The 19,419-nt window shown below is 39.4% G+C and overlaps 3 protein-coding genes across 3 annotated transcripts; 2 read left to right on the forward strand and 1 right to left on the reverse strand.

Annotated features, from left to right (window-relative positions):
• Nucleotides 1-708: 708 nt before the first annotated feature.
• Nucleotides 709-3,534, forward strand: LOC125593361. The gene is made up of 4 exons (XM_048769869.1): nt 709-1,386; nt 1,445-2,036; nt 2,117-2,257; nt 2,303-3,534. The coding sequence occupies exons 1-4, from the start codon at nt 709-711 to the stop codon at nt 3,532-3,534; spliced, it is 2,643 nt and encodes an 880-aa protein (XP_048625826.1).
• A 1,544-nt stretch (nt 3,535-5,078) lies between these two features.
• Nucleotides 5,079-5,480, forward strand: LOC125593362. Its single transcript, XM_048769870.1, has one exon. It carries the CDS (start codon nt 5,079-5,081, stop codon nt 5,478-5,480), a length of 402 nt encoding a protein of 133 aa, XP_048625827.1.
• Nucleotides 5,481-7,660: 2,180 nt separating this feature from the next.
• On the reverse strand, nt 7,661-10,368 carry LOC106426623 (S-adenosylmethionine synthase). The gene is made up of 2 exons (XM_013867335.3): nt 10,231-10,368; nt 7,661-9,012 (listed from the first exon to the last, which is right to left on the reverse strand). The coding sequence occupies exon 2, from the start codon at nt 8,997-8,999 to the stop codon at nt 7,818-7,820; it is 1,182 nt and encodes a 393-aa protein (XP_013722789.1). The 5' UTR covers nt 9,000-9,012; nt 10,231-10,368; the 3' UTR covers nt 7,661-7,817.
• Nucleotides 10,369-19,419: the final 9,051 nt, after the last annotated feature.

Below are 19,419 nucleotides of genomic sequence, written 5' to 3' on the forward strand. Positions count from 1 at the left end.
AGAGCTAGGCCTACGTTTTAGTAGTGGTATGAACTGAATCAGTGGTTTGCGGTTTAGCATCCCATACCTCACTGGGCGATTCCCCTGTCGCTCACCCCTCCTTCTTTCCCCCTTTCAGGTGAGACCGACGAGCAGGAGTGATTATACCGGACCAGTGCTTTTGGGCTTTTACTACTATTGGGCTTTTGGGCTTCTATCGTTTTATCGCTTTTATCGTTATCGGGCCTCTAGGCATTTGGGGTTTTATCGTTTATGTTATTTCGTATTTCGGACTCTCGGTTTATGTCGTATTTTATGTTTCAGATTTTATTTTATATTATGGAATTCAAGCGTGGATGTGGACTTTCAAATATTTATATATGGAAATTTCAGATATTTGTACTTATCGAATTATTTTTACTATTTCGAAAATGACGGGTGTCACAATTTGGTATCAGAGCTATTTACTTATCGTAACATTTTATTATGTAAATCGGGGTGTCACAATTTGGTATCAGAGCGGGTTCCGTCCCGGCTCCGACCCGGGATGGCGATTTTGGAGACCTTGGTTTATTCGGTTTAAACGATTTTAGTCGATTTCAAAATATTTTCGGGGATTTGGGAACTTTGAAAATAAAAATAAATAGCACCTTTCCGTTCGGTATCACTCCTTCTTAAATGTTGGTAACCACAGATCGGCATAAGTTAACTTTTTCGCTTTTCTTTCAGATGGCGCCCAGGAAGAGAGTTGTTCGTACTCAGACTGCCAGAGTTGCTAGAGAGGCTGAGGATGAGCATGTCCAGCCCGCATTTCCGCAGCAGGCGGCTCCGCCTATTGATCAGGATGCTTTGAGACAAATGGTTCAGGATGCGGCTAGGCAGGCTGCACAGGAGACAGTCCAGCAAGCTGCCCAGGAGGCTGCCCGAATAGCTGCTCAGGAGGTTGCCAGACAGATGGCTGCAGTACAGCAGGGTCCGCAGATTCGCATGCAGCAGGCTCCACCAGTTCTGGTTCAGCATTATCATCAGGTTCCACATCAGTCGGCTCCAGTCCAGCAGTACCCTCAGGTTCCTGTTCAGCCGGTTCCAGGAGTTTTTCAGGTTCCACCGCCGCCACCTGCTTTCCCAGTTCAGGTGCCCGAGGTTGATGAGACATTTATCAGGGTGTTGGGACAGATGAAGTATGTGAGTTTGGAGCATTTCACTGGAACGACGGAACCTACAGTTGCTCACGATTGGAAGCACAATTTGGATAAGTGTTTGAAGACCATCTCGTGCCCACCAAGGCTCAAGCTAAACATCGCTGAGTTGTATTTGCGTGGAGATGCATCAATCTGGTGGGATGGAGTGAGATTGATGCACCGTGGCGAGCTGACATATGATGATTTTCTTTACGTTCAACAAGAAGTATTTTCCGAGGGAATCTTTGCATGAGAAGAAGAATGATTTCGAGCATTTGAGGCAGGGTGCAAAGTCTATCAGGGAGTATGAGCGGGAGTTTAGCCAGCTCCGCAGATTTGTGGGTAACAACATAGATGAAGAGGATCTGATCAGGAGGTTCTTAGATGGGATGCGAGTAGAGCTTCGTGGTAGGTGCAGTGTGGTTACCTACACCAGTTTGGAGGATCTGTTAGAGAAGGCGGCTGTGCAGGAGAAATGTATGGGTGAGGAGCAGAAGTTCTCCAAAGCAGTTCAGCCTAAGGCAGGAGGGGCTTCGGGGTCGCAGAAGAGGCCTTGGGAGCAGACTGTAGCACCCCGTTGTGGGCGTTGTCGTCGCCAGCATTTTGGAGAGTGTCTCCAGTGCTTTAACTGTGGTCTGGTTGGGCATATCTCGAAGAATTGTAGGAAGCCGCCACGTACTCAGGTTGCAGCGCCAGCAGCAGCAGTAGCACCAGCAGTGGCAGCGAGGAACTGTTACGGCTGCAACCAGCCGGGTCACATCTACAGAGATTGTCCGAGGAGAGGCGATGCAGCGCTTCCACCACCACCGAAGCGTCCAGCCATCGCTCCACGGGTCTTTACAGTTGGAGATCCCCAGGGAGTTGAACCGATAGCGGGTATGTGACATTTTCATACTTGTTGTGTTTGAGTATTTTGGTTTGTGGTTGTCATGTGTAGTTAGCAAAATCTCGTGTAGGATCGGTTTCGGTTGGAGGAAAGTCAGCTCACACTTTATTCGACACGGGGGCCTCTAATAGTTTTGTGAGTCCACGCTTAGCCCAGTCTTGGCCTTTTCGGGGTGTCTTCGAACCGAAGGCTAAGAAGATTCAGACTGCCGGCACGTAGAAGTTGGGAGCAGTCGGCATTCATCGCAATGTACCAGTTATTCTTGGAGGAGTTGAGTTTCTCGGAGATTTGACGGAGCTGGAGATGAGCTGCTACGATGTTATACTTGGAATGGATTGGTTGTCACGACATCAAGTAGTACTGGATTGTCCGAGAGCGAGAGTCCATATCCCCAGAGCAGAAGGGAAGATCATATTCCAAGGGATTCAGACGCACCATGGAATTTCCATTGCCTCCATGTTGCGCGCAGATGAGCTACTGGAGAGAGGAGCAGAAGGATTTTTGGCGACCATTTCGATGGTTAATGAGGATGGTCAGCAGGAGCTGCATGACATTCCAGTGGTTTCCGAGTACGAAGACGTTTTTGAGGCTTTAAAAGGGCCGCCACCAGCTAGAGCAGACGTTCTTGCGATCGAGGTGGAGCCAGGAGCAACACCAGTTTCACGAGCCCCATACCGCCTTGCACCAGCTGAGATGGCGGAATTGAAGAAACAGTTGGAAGAGCTATCGGATAAGGGATTTATCAGGCCGAGTACTTCACCGTGGGGAGCACCAGTGTTGTTCGTGAAAAAGAAAGATGGGAGTTTCAGACTTTGTATCGACTATAGAGGTCTGAACAAAGTGACCATCAATAATAAGTATCCGCTTCCGCGTATTGACGATTTGTTGGACCAGTTGCAGGGAGCTTCTTGGTTCTCTAAGATTGACTTGGCATCGGGATACCACCAGATTGCGATAGCTGATGGAGATGTGCGGAAGACGGCCTTCCGTACACGCTATGGGCATTATGAGTTTGTGGTGATGCCATTTGGATTGACGAACACACCGGCAGCGTTCATGAAGCTTATGAATGATGTGTTTCGGGAGCACTTGGATAAGTGTGTGATCGTTTTCATCGACGACATTTTGGTTTATTCTCGGAGTAAAGAAGAGCATGCTGAGCATTTGAGGATTGTGCTGGATAAGCTTCGGGAACACCAGTTGTTTGCCAAGCTGAATAAGTGTAGCTTTTGGCAGAGGAAGATTGGATTTTTGGGCCATGTGATTTCAGAAGTAGGAGTTGCAGTAGATCAGGAGAAGATTACCGCCATTTCAGAGTGGCCGACGCCAAAGAATGCTACGGAGATCCGCAGTTTTCTCGGTTTGGCAGGGTACTACAGGAAGTACATCAAGAGTTTTGCTAGCATTGCAAAGCCGATGACAAAGTTGACGGCAAAGACGTCAAGTTTGATTGGTCAGACGATTGCTCAAGGAGTTTCACTGAGTTGAAGCGACAGCTAACCCATGCACCAGTTTTGGTACTCCCGAGGCCAGGGGTACCATATGATGTTTACACTGATGCGTCAGGCACCGGATTGGGATGTGTACTGATGCAGGAGGATCAGGTCATTGCCTATGCATCAAGACAGCTGAGGCCTCACGAGGCCAATTATCCTACTCATGATTTGGAGTTGGCAGCAGTTGTATTTGCATTAAAGATCTGGAGATCATACTTGTATGGAGAGAAGGTGAAGATTTTCACGGACCACCAGAGTCTGAAGTACATATTTACGCAGACGGACTTGAATTTGAGGCAGCGTAGATGGATGGAGTTGTTAGCAGACTACAATTTGGAGATCACATATCACCCGGGAAAAGCCAATCATGTGGTGGATGCCTTGAGTAGGCGCAGAAGCGATGTATCGGGAACCAAAGAGGTCCAGGAGCTTACTGGGACACTTGCTAGTCTCAGATTATGTGCAGTTACTGTAGAGGGAGAGTCAGTTGGCGCTGAGGCTGTAGAGCGGGCAGACTTACTATGGAGGATACGCAAAGCTCAGGATAGTGATGAAGCTTTGCATAAGCAGATCGAGATGGAGAGTATTGGTTTTCATACAGCCACCAACGGGATGTTCATGTATCGAAACAGGATTTGTGTGCCCAATTATGAGTTGTTAAGAAAGGAGATATTTCGGCAAGCACACCACTCGAGTTTCTCTATTCATCCAGGAAATACCAAGATGTATAGGGATCTGAAGCGATATTACCATTGGCCTGGTATGAAGAGAGATGTTGCTTCAACTGTATCACAATGTCAGACGTGTCAGATGGTCAAGGCCGAGCATCAGGTGCCTAGCGGGTTATTGCAGAACCTGCCACTGCCAGAGTGGAAATGGGACATGGTAACTATGGATTTTGTGACGGGGTTGCCAACCACCTTAGGTGGAAAGAATGCCATCTGGGTAATCGTGGATAGACTTACAAAGTCAGCCCATTTTCTAGCTATTAAGAAGACGGACAGAGCTGATCAGTTAGCACAGACTTACATCAGCGAGATTGTGAGATTGCATGGAGTTCCTGTCAGCATTGTATCAGATCGAGATACAAAGTTTACGTCCGAATTTTGGAGAGCCTTCCAGAAGGCGCTTGGGATGAAAGTGCATATGAGTACGGCTTATCACCCGCAGACAGACGGTCAGTCAGAGAGGACGATTCAGACTTTGGAGGATATGCTTAGAGCTTGTGTTTTGGATTGGGAAGGGAGTTGGGCAAAGTACCTACCCCTAACAGAGTTCGCCTACAATAATAGTTATCACTCGAGCATTAAGATGGCACCATATGAGGCTCTTTATGGTAGGCCTTGTCGCACACCACTTTGTTGGACCGAAGTGGGGGAGCGACGTGAGATAGAACCTGCAATGGTTCAAGAGACAGTTGAGCAGGTTGAGATGCTTAAGATGCGGCTTAGGGAAGCCCATGACCGTCAGAAGAGTTATGCAGATAAGTGACGTAAAGATTTGGAGTTCCAGGTTGGCGACCTGGTATACCTGAAAATGAGGACATTTCAGGGAGGATCTAAGACTCGGAAGCTGAAGAAGCTTAAACCGAGATATATGGGACCATATCCCATTTTGGAGCGAATTGGAGAAGTTGCTTACCGATTGGATTTATCCGAAGAGTTATCAGATTTCCATGTTTTGAGGAAAGTCGTGAAAGAACCGGAGCTCATTTTGCAGCAGCCGCCCAATGACCTTGGTAGGAATTTGCGTGCGCCGTGTCAGCCAGTAGAGCTATTGGATCGCCAAGTGAGAGCAGATGATGGTATGATGACTATGTTGGTCAAAGTTCGTTGGGAGAGAGATGGTATTCAGGAGGAGACTTGGGAGTCCGAGCCCCAGATGAGGATTGATTATCCGGAGCTTTTCCGGGTTGACATTGGGCATGACAGCTTATGAATTGAATTCGGGGACGAATTCCTTGTAAGTAGGGGAGAATTGTAATGACCCTAAATGTAATGACCCCAAAAATTTGACCCAACCTCATCCCCAAAGGTCATTTTTTTTTCTTTATAAAAGAGAGGGAGAGAGAGAGAGGGAGAGAGAGAGAGAGAAGAGGAAGGGAGAAAGCTCACCTGATCTCGACACCGGAGCCACCGCACGCCAGACTGTTGAGCTCGCCACCATCATCATCCGCAACCAAAGGTAACCGGAAACCGCCATGTTTTTGAGTTTAGTTTCGGCTGTATAAGTAAATCGACAATAACTTTCTAACCGTGATGAATCTCGTGAATCTAAACCACCATCGTGTTCCTCTCGACGAGACGAATTCGTAGCCACCGAAAACGCCTCAATCGAAGCCCGAACGAAGCCGTACGTGCCTCCAGAAGTTTCGCCTCTACGGACGCGTGAGATACACGCGCCGCCGCCGGACCACCGTCCTCCGCCGCAACTCCGCAGCCGGACCACCGTCCTCCACCGCAGCTCCGCCGTCGCCGCCGGCCAACTTTCCGGTAAGCCACCGCCGGAGCTCCGCCGTTGCCGCCGGTGACCGCCACCGGTGACTCGCCGGTGACTCGCCAACTCGGCCGAGTCAACCCGGTGAGTCAACTCGGTTGACTCGGTTATCCGGTTGGTTAGCCGGTTTAAATTGATTTCAATTCGGTTAGGTTAAACCGGTCGGTTAAAATCAATTGGAAATCGGTTAGTATAAACCGGATTAATTAATTAAATAATTGATCTTTGACCAGCGGGTTGACTTTTCCGTAAATACCCGTTTCAAACCGTTCGAAAGGCGTTCTGACTCGAAATTTCGATCTGATTTCAGATTTGGAGTCCATTTGAGCAGCTGGAGTTCATATATACCACTTCTCTTCATTGCTAAGGTGAGGGCTACTTCGTTAAATCCCGAGCTAGTTTAGTACTACCATTATGGAAAGTTTAGTTTCGAAACATGGATCCGTCTCTTTGAATCGAGTCTGTTTGAGAGTCTTGTTTGCTCATTATTGATATTGATTGTTAAACTGGAAATAGGATAATAGAGGATTCAATGGTTGATTGAATTGATTGATGTTAAGCATTGTTATATATATATAATTGAGTCCATGTGTTGAGATTGCGGGGCGCAGAAATGTCTGCGCTAGGCCGTGGGATTTGCGGGGTACAAAGACGTTTGTACTAGGCTGCATTGTTTGAGATTGCGGGGTACAGAGATATATGTGCTAGGCCGTGGGATTTGCGGGGTACAAAGACGTTTGTACTAGGCTGCATTGTTTGAGATTGCGGGGTGCAGAGATTTCTGCACTAGGCCGTGGATTTGCGGAGGGTACAGAGTGGACTACTGTACTTACGACGCTTGTAGAATTATATTTATAGATATATCATCGCGGTATGATATCATCACATTGGTTGTAGCATGTCTAGTACTCTAGACATATGTTGATTGTTTTGTGTGGTGTAATCGACACCGTGTTTGTTTCATGCTAGAGCTAGGCCTACATTTTATTAGTGCTATGAACTGAGTCAGTGGTTTGCGGTTTAGCATCCCATACCTCACTGGGCGATTCCCCTGTCGCTCACCCCTCCTTCTTTCCCCCTTTCAGGTGAGACCGACGAGCAGGAGTGATTATACCGGACAGGTGCTTTTGGGCTTTTACTACTATTGGGCTTTTGGGATTCTATCGTTTTATCGCTTTTATCGTTATCGGGCCTCTAGGCCTTTGGGCTTTTATCGTTTATGTTATTTCGTATTTCGGACTCTCGGTTTATGTCGTATTTTATGTTTAAGATTTTATTTTATATTATGGAATTCAAGCGTGGATGTGGACTTTCAAATATTTATATATGGATATTTTAGATATTTGTACTTATCGAATTATTTTTACTATTTCGAAAGTGACGGGTATCACAATTTGGTATCAGAGCTATTTACTTATCGTAACATTTTATTAGGTAAATCGGGGTGTCACGGAAAGTTTCACAGGTGTCAAAAGATAGACTATTAGTGAAATTGAACTTATAGGAATCAAATTGACTAGAGTAGAATGCTCATCTTAGTTATTGTAGAATCTAAACAACAGAACTGCATAAACTTAAAATCCAAACGTAGCAGTAATGCAAGCATCTCCATGTTCAGGATCTTAACAACATTTTAATGTCATCATTAATAGAATAATAGTAAACAAACCAGTAAAAAAAATAAAACAGAAACAGAGGGATTTAATTATTGCGCACAGTAGATTTTTAAAAGTGAAAAAGATAGAGAAACAAGCATAAGCAATGATATTAAATCATTACTTAAGCTTGAGGTTTGTCCCACTTGAGTGGCTTCACGACCTCCCAGGTGAAGTCAGGGTCGTCCCTTCCGAAATGTCCATACGCCGCCGTTTTCAAAAACCTCCCGTTGCCTCCTCTCTTCAAGTCCAAGTTGATCGTCATCATCCCCGGTCTGAAATCGAAGCTCTCCTTCACGATCTTCAGTATCTCCTTGTCTGGAATCAGCCCTGTTCCGTAAGTGTCCACGAACACAGACAACGGCTCGGGTACTCCAATGGCGTACGAGACCTGAACAAGAGCCCTACGAGCCATCCCGTTAGCGACCACGCTCTTGGCGGCTTGCCTCACGATGTAGGCTCCGCTTCTGTCGACCTTGGTCGGGTCTTTCCCTGAGAAAGCACCTCCTCCGTGAGCTCCCCACCCTCCGTAAGTGTCGATGATGATCTTACGTCCGGTTAAACCGGCGTCACCGTGCGGTCCACCGATCACGAACCGGCCTGATGGGTTGAGGTGGAAGATGGTTTTGTCGTCGAGGTACTTCTCCGGGATGATGGGCTTGATCACGTGCTCCTTGAGGTCACGTGCGATCTCGTCGTTGGTCACGGTCTCATCGTGCTGGGTCGAGATGAGGACGGTGTGGACACGGACCGGAACCATCGCGCCGTTGTCGTTGTAGTACTCGACGGTGACTTGGGTTTTGCCGTCTGGTCTTAACCAACGGCAAGTCCCGTTCTTTCTGACCTCAGTAAGCTTAGCACCGATCTTAGTGGCAAGGACATGGCTCAAAGGCATGAGCTCAGGGGTCTCGTCAGTAGCGTACCCAAACATGTGACCCTGGTCACCAGCTCCAATGTCTTCAGGCCTCTTGGTGAAGTGACCGTGAACACCTTGAGCAATGTCGGGACTCTGCTGCTCGATGTTGACAAGGACTTTGCATTTGTCAGCGTCGAGACCGACATCGTCAGAGATGAATCCGATGGAGCGGCAAGTGTCGCGGACGATCTTCTCGTAGTCGACGGTGGCTTTGGTGGTGATCTCGCCGAAGACCATGACCATGTTGGTCTTGGTGCACGTCTCGCATGCGACTTTGCTGTCAGGGTCTTGCTCGAGGCAGGCGTCGAGGACTGCGTCGGAGATCTGGTCGCAGAGCTTGTCTGGGTGGCCTTCGTTGACAGACTCAGATGTGAATAGGAAAGTCTCCATTTTTTTCTCAAAGCTACACTAAGAAAGATTACATCAGCAACCTCATACACAATACTACAAGTAGAAGCATTCATTAAACATAAGAAAGAAAAAAGTCACAACGTATCCTGAAACCTTTATTAAAAAATTAAAAAAGAATTAAAGCTAGAGAGAGATTCCAAAACAGCTCAGCAAAACAAAACAATGCATCTTATCTTATAAAGATTCGTTGCTTCTTATCCTTATAGATTCCCTAAAATGGGTTGTGATGAGAGAGTCACAGCACTAAAATGAACTTAAAAGCTTAACAGTTCATGTACAATCATTAACTAGGAATACTTATTCACGGCTCAGACTTAATACTACAGATAAACTAGCTAAATTCAAAGCATACACACAGACTCGATGAGAAAAAATCCAAATCATTGTAAAACAGCTCAGCAAAACATTATCTTAAAAGATTCGTTGCTATTTATCCTTATAGATTCCCCAAAATGGGTTGTGACAGAGTTTATATAATGGAGATCTATATATATATATATAAGCTTAACAGTTCATATGCAATCATTAACTAGGAATACTCATTTATAGCTCAGACTTAATACTCCCCTCTGTTTCATTATAAGTGTCCTTTTAGGTTTCTGACACAAGGACCAATTAAACAATTAATTTTGTACATTTCCTATAAAAAACTACTATTAACTACAGTGGCTAACAATATTTCAACCAATAGAAAAATAAATTTTGCATTAAAAATAAAAAATTTTGCATTAAAAATAAAAACCTTTGCATTAAAAATAAAAAACGAAATAAAAAACGACGCTTATTTTGTAATTTTCTAAAACTGACACTTAATATGAAAGGTAAAGAGAATACTACGGATAAACTTTTGACTTAATTTAAGTGCATTTAAAAATAGTAAAAATAGCCAAATCCAAATCATACACACACACACAAGCTCAATGAGAAAAAAAAAATCCAAATCTAAAGCAAAAACATGAACTCATCATCAAGATCCACTATAACAGATCCAGATCGGAGCTAAACCTAATACCTAGATCTGCGATCTCACAAACGAAAACACTCATAGATTCGCCAATAGAAACCAATACAACAACATTCATAGATTCATAACGGCATCGCAGATCGTAGATCCAGCGTAAACAGTTAGAAAAAACTTCAAATCTGGATCGAAAAATATCATTTCATCGCAGATTCAGAATCGATAGAGGAAGAAAGAGAGTTGATATACCTTTGGGGGAATAGAGAAATGGGATAGGGGGGGGGGGGGGGGGGGGGGGGATACAGATCTGAGTATCTCTCTATGCCTCTCTCTCAAAGCCAAAATCTTATTAAACACCGAAGGGAAACGACTCGGGGACGATTTGTGAATGTAAACGGCGTTGCTATTTATAGAAGATTAACTGCTAACTGTTGACTGGCTACCGAACCTGTAGGTTAACTCAGCACCTCTTTAGACTTCATCATGTATTGTATACTTACTTCTTCGGCTTATTCGGCTAATTAAAATTATATTATCTGTAGTTTTAATAAAAAAAAACTCAAAATTCATATGAAGTTATTTTCCTAAGTACTACTATGTGACTATGACTAGACACACTTGTTGATAAATAATAAAATGTCTGGATCTTAAGTGTTTTCACACTCTCCTCACCAATATGGTAAGGAATTAAATTGTTTTCACACACTCACCAATATGGTAACTCCTGATATGCACCTTTATTTTTAGGTAATAATTGATAAATCAGATATATTACTGTAATAATTGAAACACAATAAAGAATGTAAATCTTGTATACATGAGTTTGAGTAATAGGCAGTAAATGTCCATTTATTTGATTTTCCATATCTTGGTCTACCATACATAAACTAACCCTAAAATTAAAATGATAGTTTTCAATCAAAATCAACTTTAAATGCTTTTATGAAACAATTACAGATCAATTAATATGTATATGAGTTGATACAATAAGAAAATTTTCTATATTTCAGTTTATTTTAATTATTTGAGCCTGATTAGATTTTTGATACTGTGATTTTTTAGCCAATATATATTTTTAATATAGTTTATGATCTTTGCTCATCAGTATTACCTATAAACATTAAAATAGTACAACAACCAAAAAAACTTATTTTGCGCAACTATAAAAAAATAATTTTAAGTCATTTCATGCCTATTATATTAAGGATAAAAGACAGGTCTACAAGAATAAAGTGGGACAGAAACTCTCATGAATCACATGACTTACTTTAGGATTAGGTGAAATTGTAATAAATTATGTCATTGTTGAGAAAAAATGATGACCATTAGATCTCTAATTAAACGGTTGGATTTAGATGGATGTCTAGTGGCATATTTGACCTACTCCACCTATTCTTTATTAATTATTTAATTTTTGAACTTATTTTGTTACAACTTTTAATTTTTTAAAGTACTGGACAATATATTTTCAAAAAAATATTTTACAGAAGAAAATGAAATATTTTTCGAACTGGTAAATAAAATATAATAGCTTAAAATTAAAATAAGTTTGGCTTCTTTTAGTAACTATAGATAAAAAAAATTGTTATAAATTTTAGCCAAGTTATCCGGCACATGTATATTGTATATGTTATGAAATAACTTATAATTTATAGTATCGTGAAATTTAAATAAGAGTAGAATTTAATACCCGTAGGAAGCAAATAACACTAGTATAAGGGAGAGAGTTTATTATAAGAAGGAAGAAGAAAATGTAATGATTCTTTGATGAATTACTCTTGTTCTTGTTTATGGTGTACAAAAGAGTGAGATGAGTGATGGTATTTATAGTGAACAACAATACATAAAATAACAAAGATAGTGCTTAATTTGGTAAATGAGTGGGTGATCATAGTGTTTGATGAGTAGATGATCATAGTGCTTGAGTTGGTAAAGGAGTGGATGATCATAGTGCTTGAGTTTGGTAAAGAAGTGGATGATCATTTCAATGCTTAATTTATAACACTCCCCCTTGATCATCCATCTTGTATTACGTGGTGCCTCGTTAAAAACCTAGTCATGGAAAACCCAATGGGAAAAACCGTAGTAAAAGTAAAAAGAGTACAACTACGTAAGCTCCCCCTCGAATGAGTAGTCATAGAACCTTTAGAACAATGATAGATTTTCATCTCTCAAATTGTAACATTCTCTTTGGTTGTCTATCTTTTGTATGTTCTTTGTTGCCTCGTTAAAACCTTGTCATGGAAAAACCCAATGGGAAAAAAAAACCATGATAAGGAAAAAGAGTACAACCACACTTACTATCATATTTCTTTCTCTGGAAATAATATCTTCAGGATATGCATTCCAATCAACTCTCTTCAGAGAATTAAGCTTAAGAGAATAAACTCTATTCATTTCTATTATGATATCTAGGGCCTTTAGACTTCTTGTCCATAATTCTCTTTTGACTTAGACAATAGTTTATTGGTCTATTTGGATTTCAAACCAAATTTCTTACATATAATTGTATAGAAATTCGTCTCGTACATACGAATTATTCATTTGTAACTATAGAAGTTACTATTATGATTTTCTTTCTTTTCATATGAAATTACATCTTTCAGTAATGAAAAAGATTAATAATTTTCTTAAATAACACTCTTACGTATGGTATTTCAGGACCAAACATATACGAGCGTCTTAAATAAAATACTTTAAGGATCTTTATGATAACATCTTAGTTTTAGATCTCCAGTTTAGAATACATAAAACAATATAGTATTGTCAAGAGTTTTCTTCCAAAATATAATTTTTCTATAACTCTTCAGGAGTTTTGATTATATTCAAATCATGATTCTATTGATTTATAATCTCTTGATAAATACAAATGGATACATTTGTTAACCTTATAATATTTCATATATTCCATAAAATAGTTTGTTTCAATTCGATCGAATATGCAGAGTTCCCGGGAACATGATTTTGATATCATCAATCCTTCATGGATTATACTTTCAGGGATTAACATTTTTCAAGTGGATTGTTTCATTCAAGTTCTTCCTTTATTACCAGACTATAAGGAACTTGAAACTAGTTGCATCTACCACATGAAATTATGTCTCTTCACAATTAATTTCATATTGATCCTTCTTTGTGTGCAACGGTTCATTTACATCTCACTTGTTTTACACCTTTTAGTGTATGGACTACTGGTCCAAATACTTCTCTATTTCACAAGAAGTTTATATCTTTGTCTATTGCATCTTTCTGATTTGGCCAATCATTTCTTTGTGTACACTTTTCAATAGACTTTCTTTCATGATCCTCTTTCTCATTTATTATATCAACTGCTACTTTGCATGTATAATATCATCGACGTCAATTTTCTTATCGGTTCCATTTTGTTTCATACATGACATAACTTATTGAGATCTCTTCATTTGTCTCAGGTACCTGAATTTTCGTCAGTCATGTTTAATTTCTCTTCTGGAGATCATACAAAACTATATTGCCTCGTTTTGACCATTATCAATATATGCTCCTTTTTCATTTACGAGGATTTATCTTTGGAACCAATCTGTCTACCACGCTGCAGGCGTGACTAGCAGTTTGATATTGTTCTTGTAGAACATTTATTCTTATTGGAGCATTTACAGCTGGTATATGTGACTTGATCACTATATTTATATGGGTCGTGTCTGGCAACTGCTTTAGTAAGTTTTGAAATGAATTATCTTTTGGACTTCTATTTCACATTGTGTTTAGCCCGAGGATCAATGATAATTCATTTCAACTTATTTTTTTTCCAGCTGTTTATTTTCTCCCCCTTATGTTGGAAGTACTAACTCACTTTTAGAATTCATGTATAGCCTTACTTATATTTTTCGGGGATGGCTCTGGATTCTTAAGTGTCAATAGAGATTTATATCCAACATATATTTCCAACCTCATTTGAAAACACATCTTCATTTGAAGCTCTGTGGCGGAGCAACATCCAACATTCTTAGATGAAAATGATTGGTTTCTGATTCTATACCAATGATGGGGAGAACTAGTGAATATTTATTGGCTTGATGCGAACCATTGTTGCTCAAAATGTTTAGCACTTATCTCAGTGAATGTGCTATAGTCGTTAAAGACTTTAAGAAGTGAATTCACCAATATTATAAAAATGCATAGTGGGTGATCAGTCCACTAACATCTTCGTTATTTATGCCAATATCTTATTTTGGCTGGTGAAAACCATATTACCCTTTTATCTTATGGGTAAGCAACATATGTCAAATCATTCGGAAGAATCTTCTGGTTCTTATATGACTATGCATATGACCTTTAAGTATATATTCGCATTATTAATGAACCAAAATGGTCTAACTGATTCATGCCAAATGTAAACTTCTAGTTTACTATACATTTATCTTCATTATACTAATCTTTGTGTAGTACAATATATAAGAGGCTGTAGATATTTTCTCTAAAATACTTATACTGCTTTGAGAATTATTTCTGATTGAAATGTATATATCATTTCGTTTGCTTATTGTCTCAACATAAGTGTCTCAAAATCTTACGGATTTACTTTGAGAAAAATTCATCAATCTTAGTTTTAGTGTAAACATAATCTTCTGGATGTTTGACTTATCATAAAAAGTGAGATTCTTTAACTCTTCCCCTCGAGATGATAATACTACAGGTTTATCAATCTCGAATGTATCTCATTTTCTTAATCAACACATATCCTACATGGGTTATGTATTTTTCGTAGATCCTTTTAACTTTTGATACTTATAAAAATACAATACCTTAAGAACTTTAAATTGCATTCTTAAGAACTTTAAATTGAATTTTTATGTGCAGTAATACTATGTACACTTCTGGAGCATCATATATATCCTCTTTTTAAGCATTCTATAAGTTTTTACTACCTTGTATTGTACACACAATAAATTTTCTTTCATCTTCAGATGAATTCATAATTTCTTTTCTTTATTACCATGTTTATTTTCTCAACTTTAAGTGAGAGTATGAGTTCTATAAAGAAACTCTTTGGACCTTGACCTCATTTATGCTCACGTCTAAAACCACTATTTATGAGTTTTTTAAATGTCATATTCTCTTCAGGAGAATGAATCATAATCAACTAGACGTGATTTATCAATAGATATTTTTCAATATATATGCATCATAAAAAAATTTCTTGAAGAAATTTTACTTTTAAACTTAACATCCAACATAGTTGGCTTTATTTACAGACTTCAGGTCTTGTAATCTTTAAATGCAAAATACAAAATGAGCTTTAGGTAATCACTTCAGGTGATAATACCTTTTTTATATATATTATCTTCCAAAACTTATGGATCTTTTAGAGTCAAGCTTTAAACTTAAAATCCTCAATATAAATGGTAATAAAATCAAAATATTTCAAATATATATAAATATGTATTAACAAAGGTGTCTTATTATATCAGAAAATAAATAAAACTTTCATAGTAATTATTATATAGACTATATTATTACTCTCATGCTTTTTAACAAAGTTTAACCTATCAATCAATTTAATGAACAAATTTATATCACTGCCAACTTCATGCAAATTGATTTATCTAATCAAGTTTGTTAAACTTGTATATAAAGCATAAAAATACTTATCTTATAAACAGAAGTATATCGGCGATGAAAGTTTCAGCTGTTCACGTTTCTGAATTGGCTGATAACTTGTACATATCTTTCCGAGAGAATACACAATCCTGAAAACTTTAAATTTTGCTCATATAAACATGGCCATTACATTAGTAAATATCAACATATAATCCAAATTCTTTTATGATATTAGACCAAAGACTAATCGACCACAAAACTAACCGATTACAAATAATTTCTTTTATGATGTAGACCATGAATCATAAAGTATGTTTCCTTAATACCATTAAACCATGAAGCATATTAAAGTATAATAAGCAAAATTTAATTCATCAAATAACTATTATTCTTACATATAGACAAGCGTTGATATATATATATATATCATCGTCTAAAATGACTATATATATATATATATTTAGAATTTCGCAATTTTAAAATGAACCATTTATTATGAACTTCATAATTTAAAAACCGTTTACATTAATCATACAAGCAATTACAAGGAGAAGCGATGTAAAGAAAATTAAACCGATAATCATCTTAAATTCACTCGGAGTAAATTCTCCATCGAATAAACCATAAATAGAAACACAAATAAAAATGGCACATAAAAACAAAAGTGCGCGAATCATCTTTCTTGAAAAATCGGAGGAGAGCGATTTTGAAATTTTTGAGAGAAGATGAAATGAAGTGAAAATGAGTTGTATTTATAGATGAAAATTACTGTTCATGACCGTTGGAGAAAGGGGAAATTTTTGAAAAAAATTCTTTGTGACCGTTGGGGTTAAATCGAGTGCACCAAAAATTAGTCCGAAAATATCGTATTAAACGGTCAATCAAATCTATAAAATTTCATAAAAGTGAAAAATTATGACAATGAAATATTTATGTTATATGACAATAAATCATGCGACGGCTCAGCCGATCAATGCATAATATCAAATAAATTATACGGCGGCTCGGCCGACCAATTAATAATAAACAGAATATAAGGCGGCTCAGCCGACCAATAAATAATAAACAGGATATAAGGCGGCTCGGCCGACCAATAAATAATAAACAGGATATAAGGCGGCTCGGCCGACCAATAAATAAATTAAATTACTAGTAAATAATATAGGCGGTATTCCGGCCATTATAACATGATATAAATAATAGTAGAGGCGGTATACCGACCATTATAACAGGGTATAAATGATACAAATAAATTTTACCGAATCGCAGAGTGATCGTGCTGATAACGTGTTATGAAATAACTTATAATTTATAGTATCGTGAAATTTAAATAAGAGTAGAATTTAATACCCGTAGGAAGCAAATAACACTAGTATAAGGGAGAGAGTTTATTATAAGAAGGAAGAAGAAAATGTAATGATTCTTTGATTATAACTCTTGTTCTTGTTTATGGTGTACAAAAGAGTGAGATGAGTGATGGTATTTATAGTGAACAACAATACATAAAATAACAAAGATAGTGCTTAATTTGGTAAATGAGTGGGTGATCATAGTGTTTGATGAGTAGATGATCATAGTGCTTGAGTTGGTAAAGGAGTGGATGATCATAGTGCTTGAGTTTGGTAAAGAAGTGGATGATCATTTCAATGCTTAATTTATAACAGTATAAGAATATTATGAGTAATAGTAATATTTTAGTTTGTAATCGATCGATTTCTCAATTAACTAATGTAGCTGGACAAAAGGAATTGAAAAATGTAACAACGGGGAGGTGTCGGTAGCCCAACCAATGCTACAGCCTACAGGTTTCGGAAGTTTCGAAACAGCTCGGCTCGGCTTGGCTTATCAGCTGAATTCGTGAGGGTAGCTACGTTTCCACATATATCTGTAGTGTGGTTGGCGATGTACCTACCCATTTTTTAATTTAGTATTTTAGGAGAAAATGATTTTTGCTCAAGGCATGATAAACCTGTTAACTAAAACAACAAAAACTTTGGAGACGGTATTAAGTTTTGATCTAATCAATCATTTAAACGTGGTTGTGGAAATGATGTAATTTCCTAAATCGTTTAAAGAATGAATTTATGAGTCGAGATTTATAATTTTACATGCTAACTAATCCAAGCATACATTCGAATTCAGATTAGTGATATATAAGATATTATGCAGGTTTTTAGGTAGTAATGTGTAAGCAGAAATGTGAAGCTTGGGCCTCACCAGAAGTAAAATGGGCCAGCGACAACACCATATCCTCCATGGGCTGAGTTCACAGCAGGCCCACTCCAGCTCAGAAGCATATATAATAGATGTGAGTATGATGATTAGGGTAACGGAAGCAATAATAAGGAAACATCTGATTAAGGCAACAGAGATCAAGCAACGAGGTACACAGCAAGAGAGAAGAGATATCAACAAGGATAAATAGCTTAGATTTAAGTCTATTTAATCTAAGGAGGTTGATTGTGTTCTCTAGCTAAGTTGAGGTTGATCCTATTGTAATCAAACTATCTAGTACACTGATTTGGTGTGACTAGTGTTTCTTTGATCTAGTGATTTTGGGAGCAGAAGTTCTCCCACGAGACGTACCGCGCCGAGGGCCGGGAACTCGTTAAATCGTTTGTGTCTTTACTCTCAGTACTAGACCTAGGTCAAGATAACTTCTAACCTAAGTAACCTAAGATAAACATTCTACAAGTGGTATCAGAGCATCCGGTTTACATCAAGGTTGCTTAGGATAGAGAGAGACAGAGGAGGTGTATAGTCAGTACCTGCTTGATGGTGAACACAAAGGAACGCATCGAGATCGACCGGTTCGAGGGTGATGGTGATTTCGCCCTATGGAAGGTGAGGATGCTTGCTCATTTTGGAGTACTTGGACTTAAAGCTATTCTCACCGATGATAAGCTTTTGAAAGATGACGTGGATCCAAAGGATGAACCTGAGTCTGCCATGAAGGACACGGGGAAGGGGCTAGCTGGGCTTGTTGCGCCCACACCTGCAATTGATCCTGCAAAATTCGAAAAATCAGAGAAAGCAAAGGACCTAATTGTGCTGAATGTTGGGAACAAAGTCTTAAGGAAAATACAACATTGTGAGACTGCTGCTGCAATGTGGAGTACACTGAACAAGTTGTACACAGAGACATCTTTACCCAACAGGATTTATCTACAGCTTAGGTTCTACACTTTCAAGATGGCCGACTCAAAATCCATTGATGAGAATGTGGATGAATTCTTGAAACTAGTTGCAGACTTAAACAATTTGCAAGTTGAAGTATCCGAGGAAGTTCAAGCTATCCTACTGCTAAGTTCTCTACCTAACAAGTATGATCAACTCAAAGAGACTCTCAAGTATGGGAGAGACACCCTAAGCCTAGCTGAGGTTACAGGGGCTGCAAGGTCAAAAGAAAGAGAATTGATCGAGAGTGGTAAATTTACCAGGTCAGGTGGAGAAGGTCTGATGGTGACAGACAGGGGAAGATCAGACCAACGCTCTGGCAAAGGCAATGGAAAATCCTATAGGGGAAGATCCAAGAGCAGACAGGGGCGTTCCAAATCGCGTCCCAGAAACAACAAAAACACCAAGGGATGTTTTGTATGCGGCAAGGAGGGCCACTGGAAGCGTGATTGCCCTGATAAAAAGCCTTACAAAACGCCAGACTCAGCCAATGTTGTGACAGAGTCCAAGGAACCTTTAATTCTCACCGCAACACCCAATACTCTAAGGACGAATGGGTGATGGACTCTGGCTGCTCGTTCCACATCACACCAGACAAGAGTTTCCTGTTCGATCTGGAAGAATTCAAAGGTGGAAAAGTGTTAATGGCAAATAACACACATAGCAACATTCAAGGAATTG

Source organism: Brassica napus, chromosome C9 (assembly GCF_020379485.1).
Source record: "Brassica napus cultivar Da-Ae chromosome C9, Da-Ae, whole genome shotgun sequence".
In the NCBI taxonomy this organism is placed as follows: Eukaryota; Viridiplantae; Streptophyta; class Magnoliopsida; order Brassicales; family Brassicaceae; genus Brassica; species Brassica napus.

Excerpts from the sequence above, each read along its gene's own strand:
- LOC125593361 (XM_048769869.1), top strand. The coding sequence starts at position 709 with ATGGCGCCCAGGAAGAGAGTTGTTCGTACTCAGACTGCCAGAGTTGCT. Across the intron at positions 1,387-1,444 it reads TTCTTTACGTTCAACAAGAA|GGTGCAAAGTCTATCAGGGA; the intron begins GTATTTTCCGAG and ends CATTTGAGGCAG. Across the intron at positions 2,258-2,302 it reads TAAGAAGATTCAGACTGCCG|TTATTCTTGGAGGAGTTGAG; the intron begins GCACGTAGAAGT and ends GCAATGTACCAG.
- LOC125593362 (XM_048769870.1), top strand. The coding sequence starts at position 5,079 with ATGAGGACATTTCAGGGAGGATCTAAGACTCGGAAGCTGAAGAAGCTT.
- LOC106426623 (XM_013867335.3), bottom strand. The coding sequence starts at position 8,999 with ATGGAGACTTTCCTATTCACATCTGAGTCTGTCAACGAAGGCCACCCA.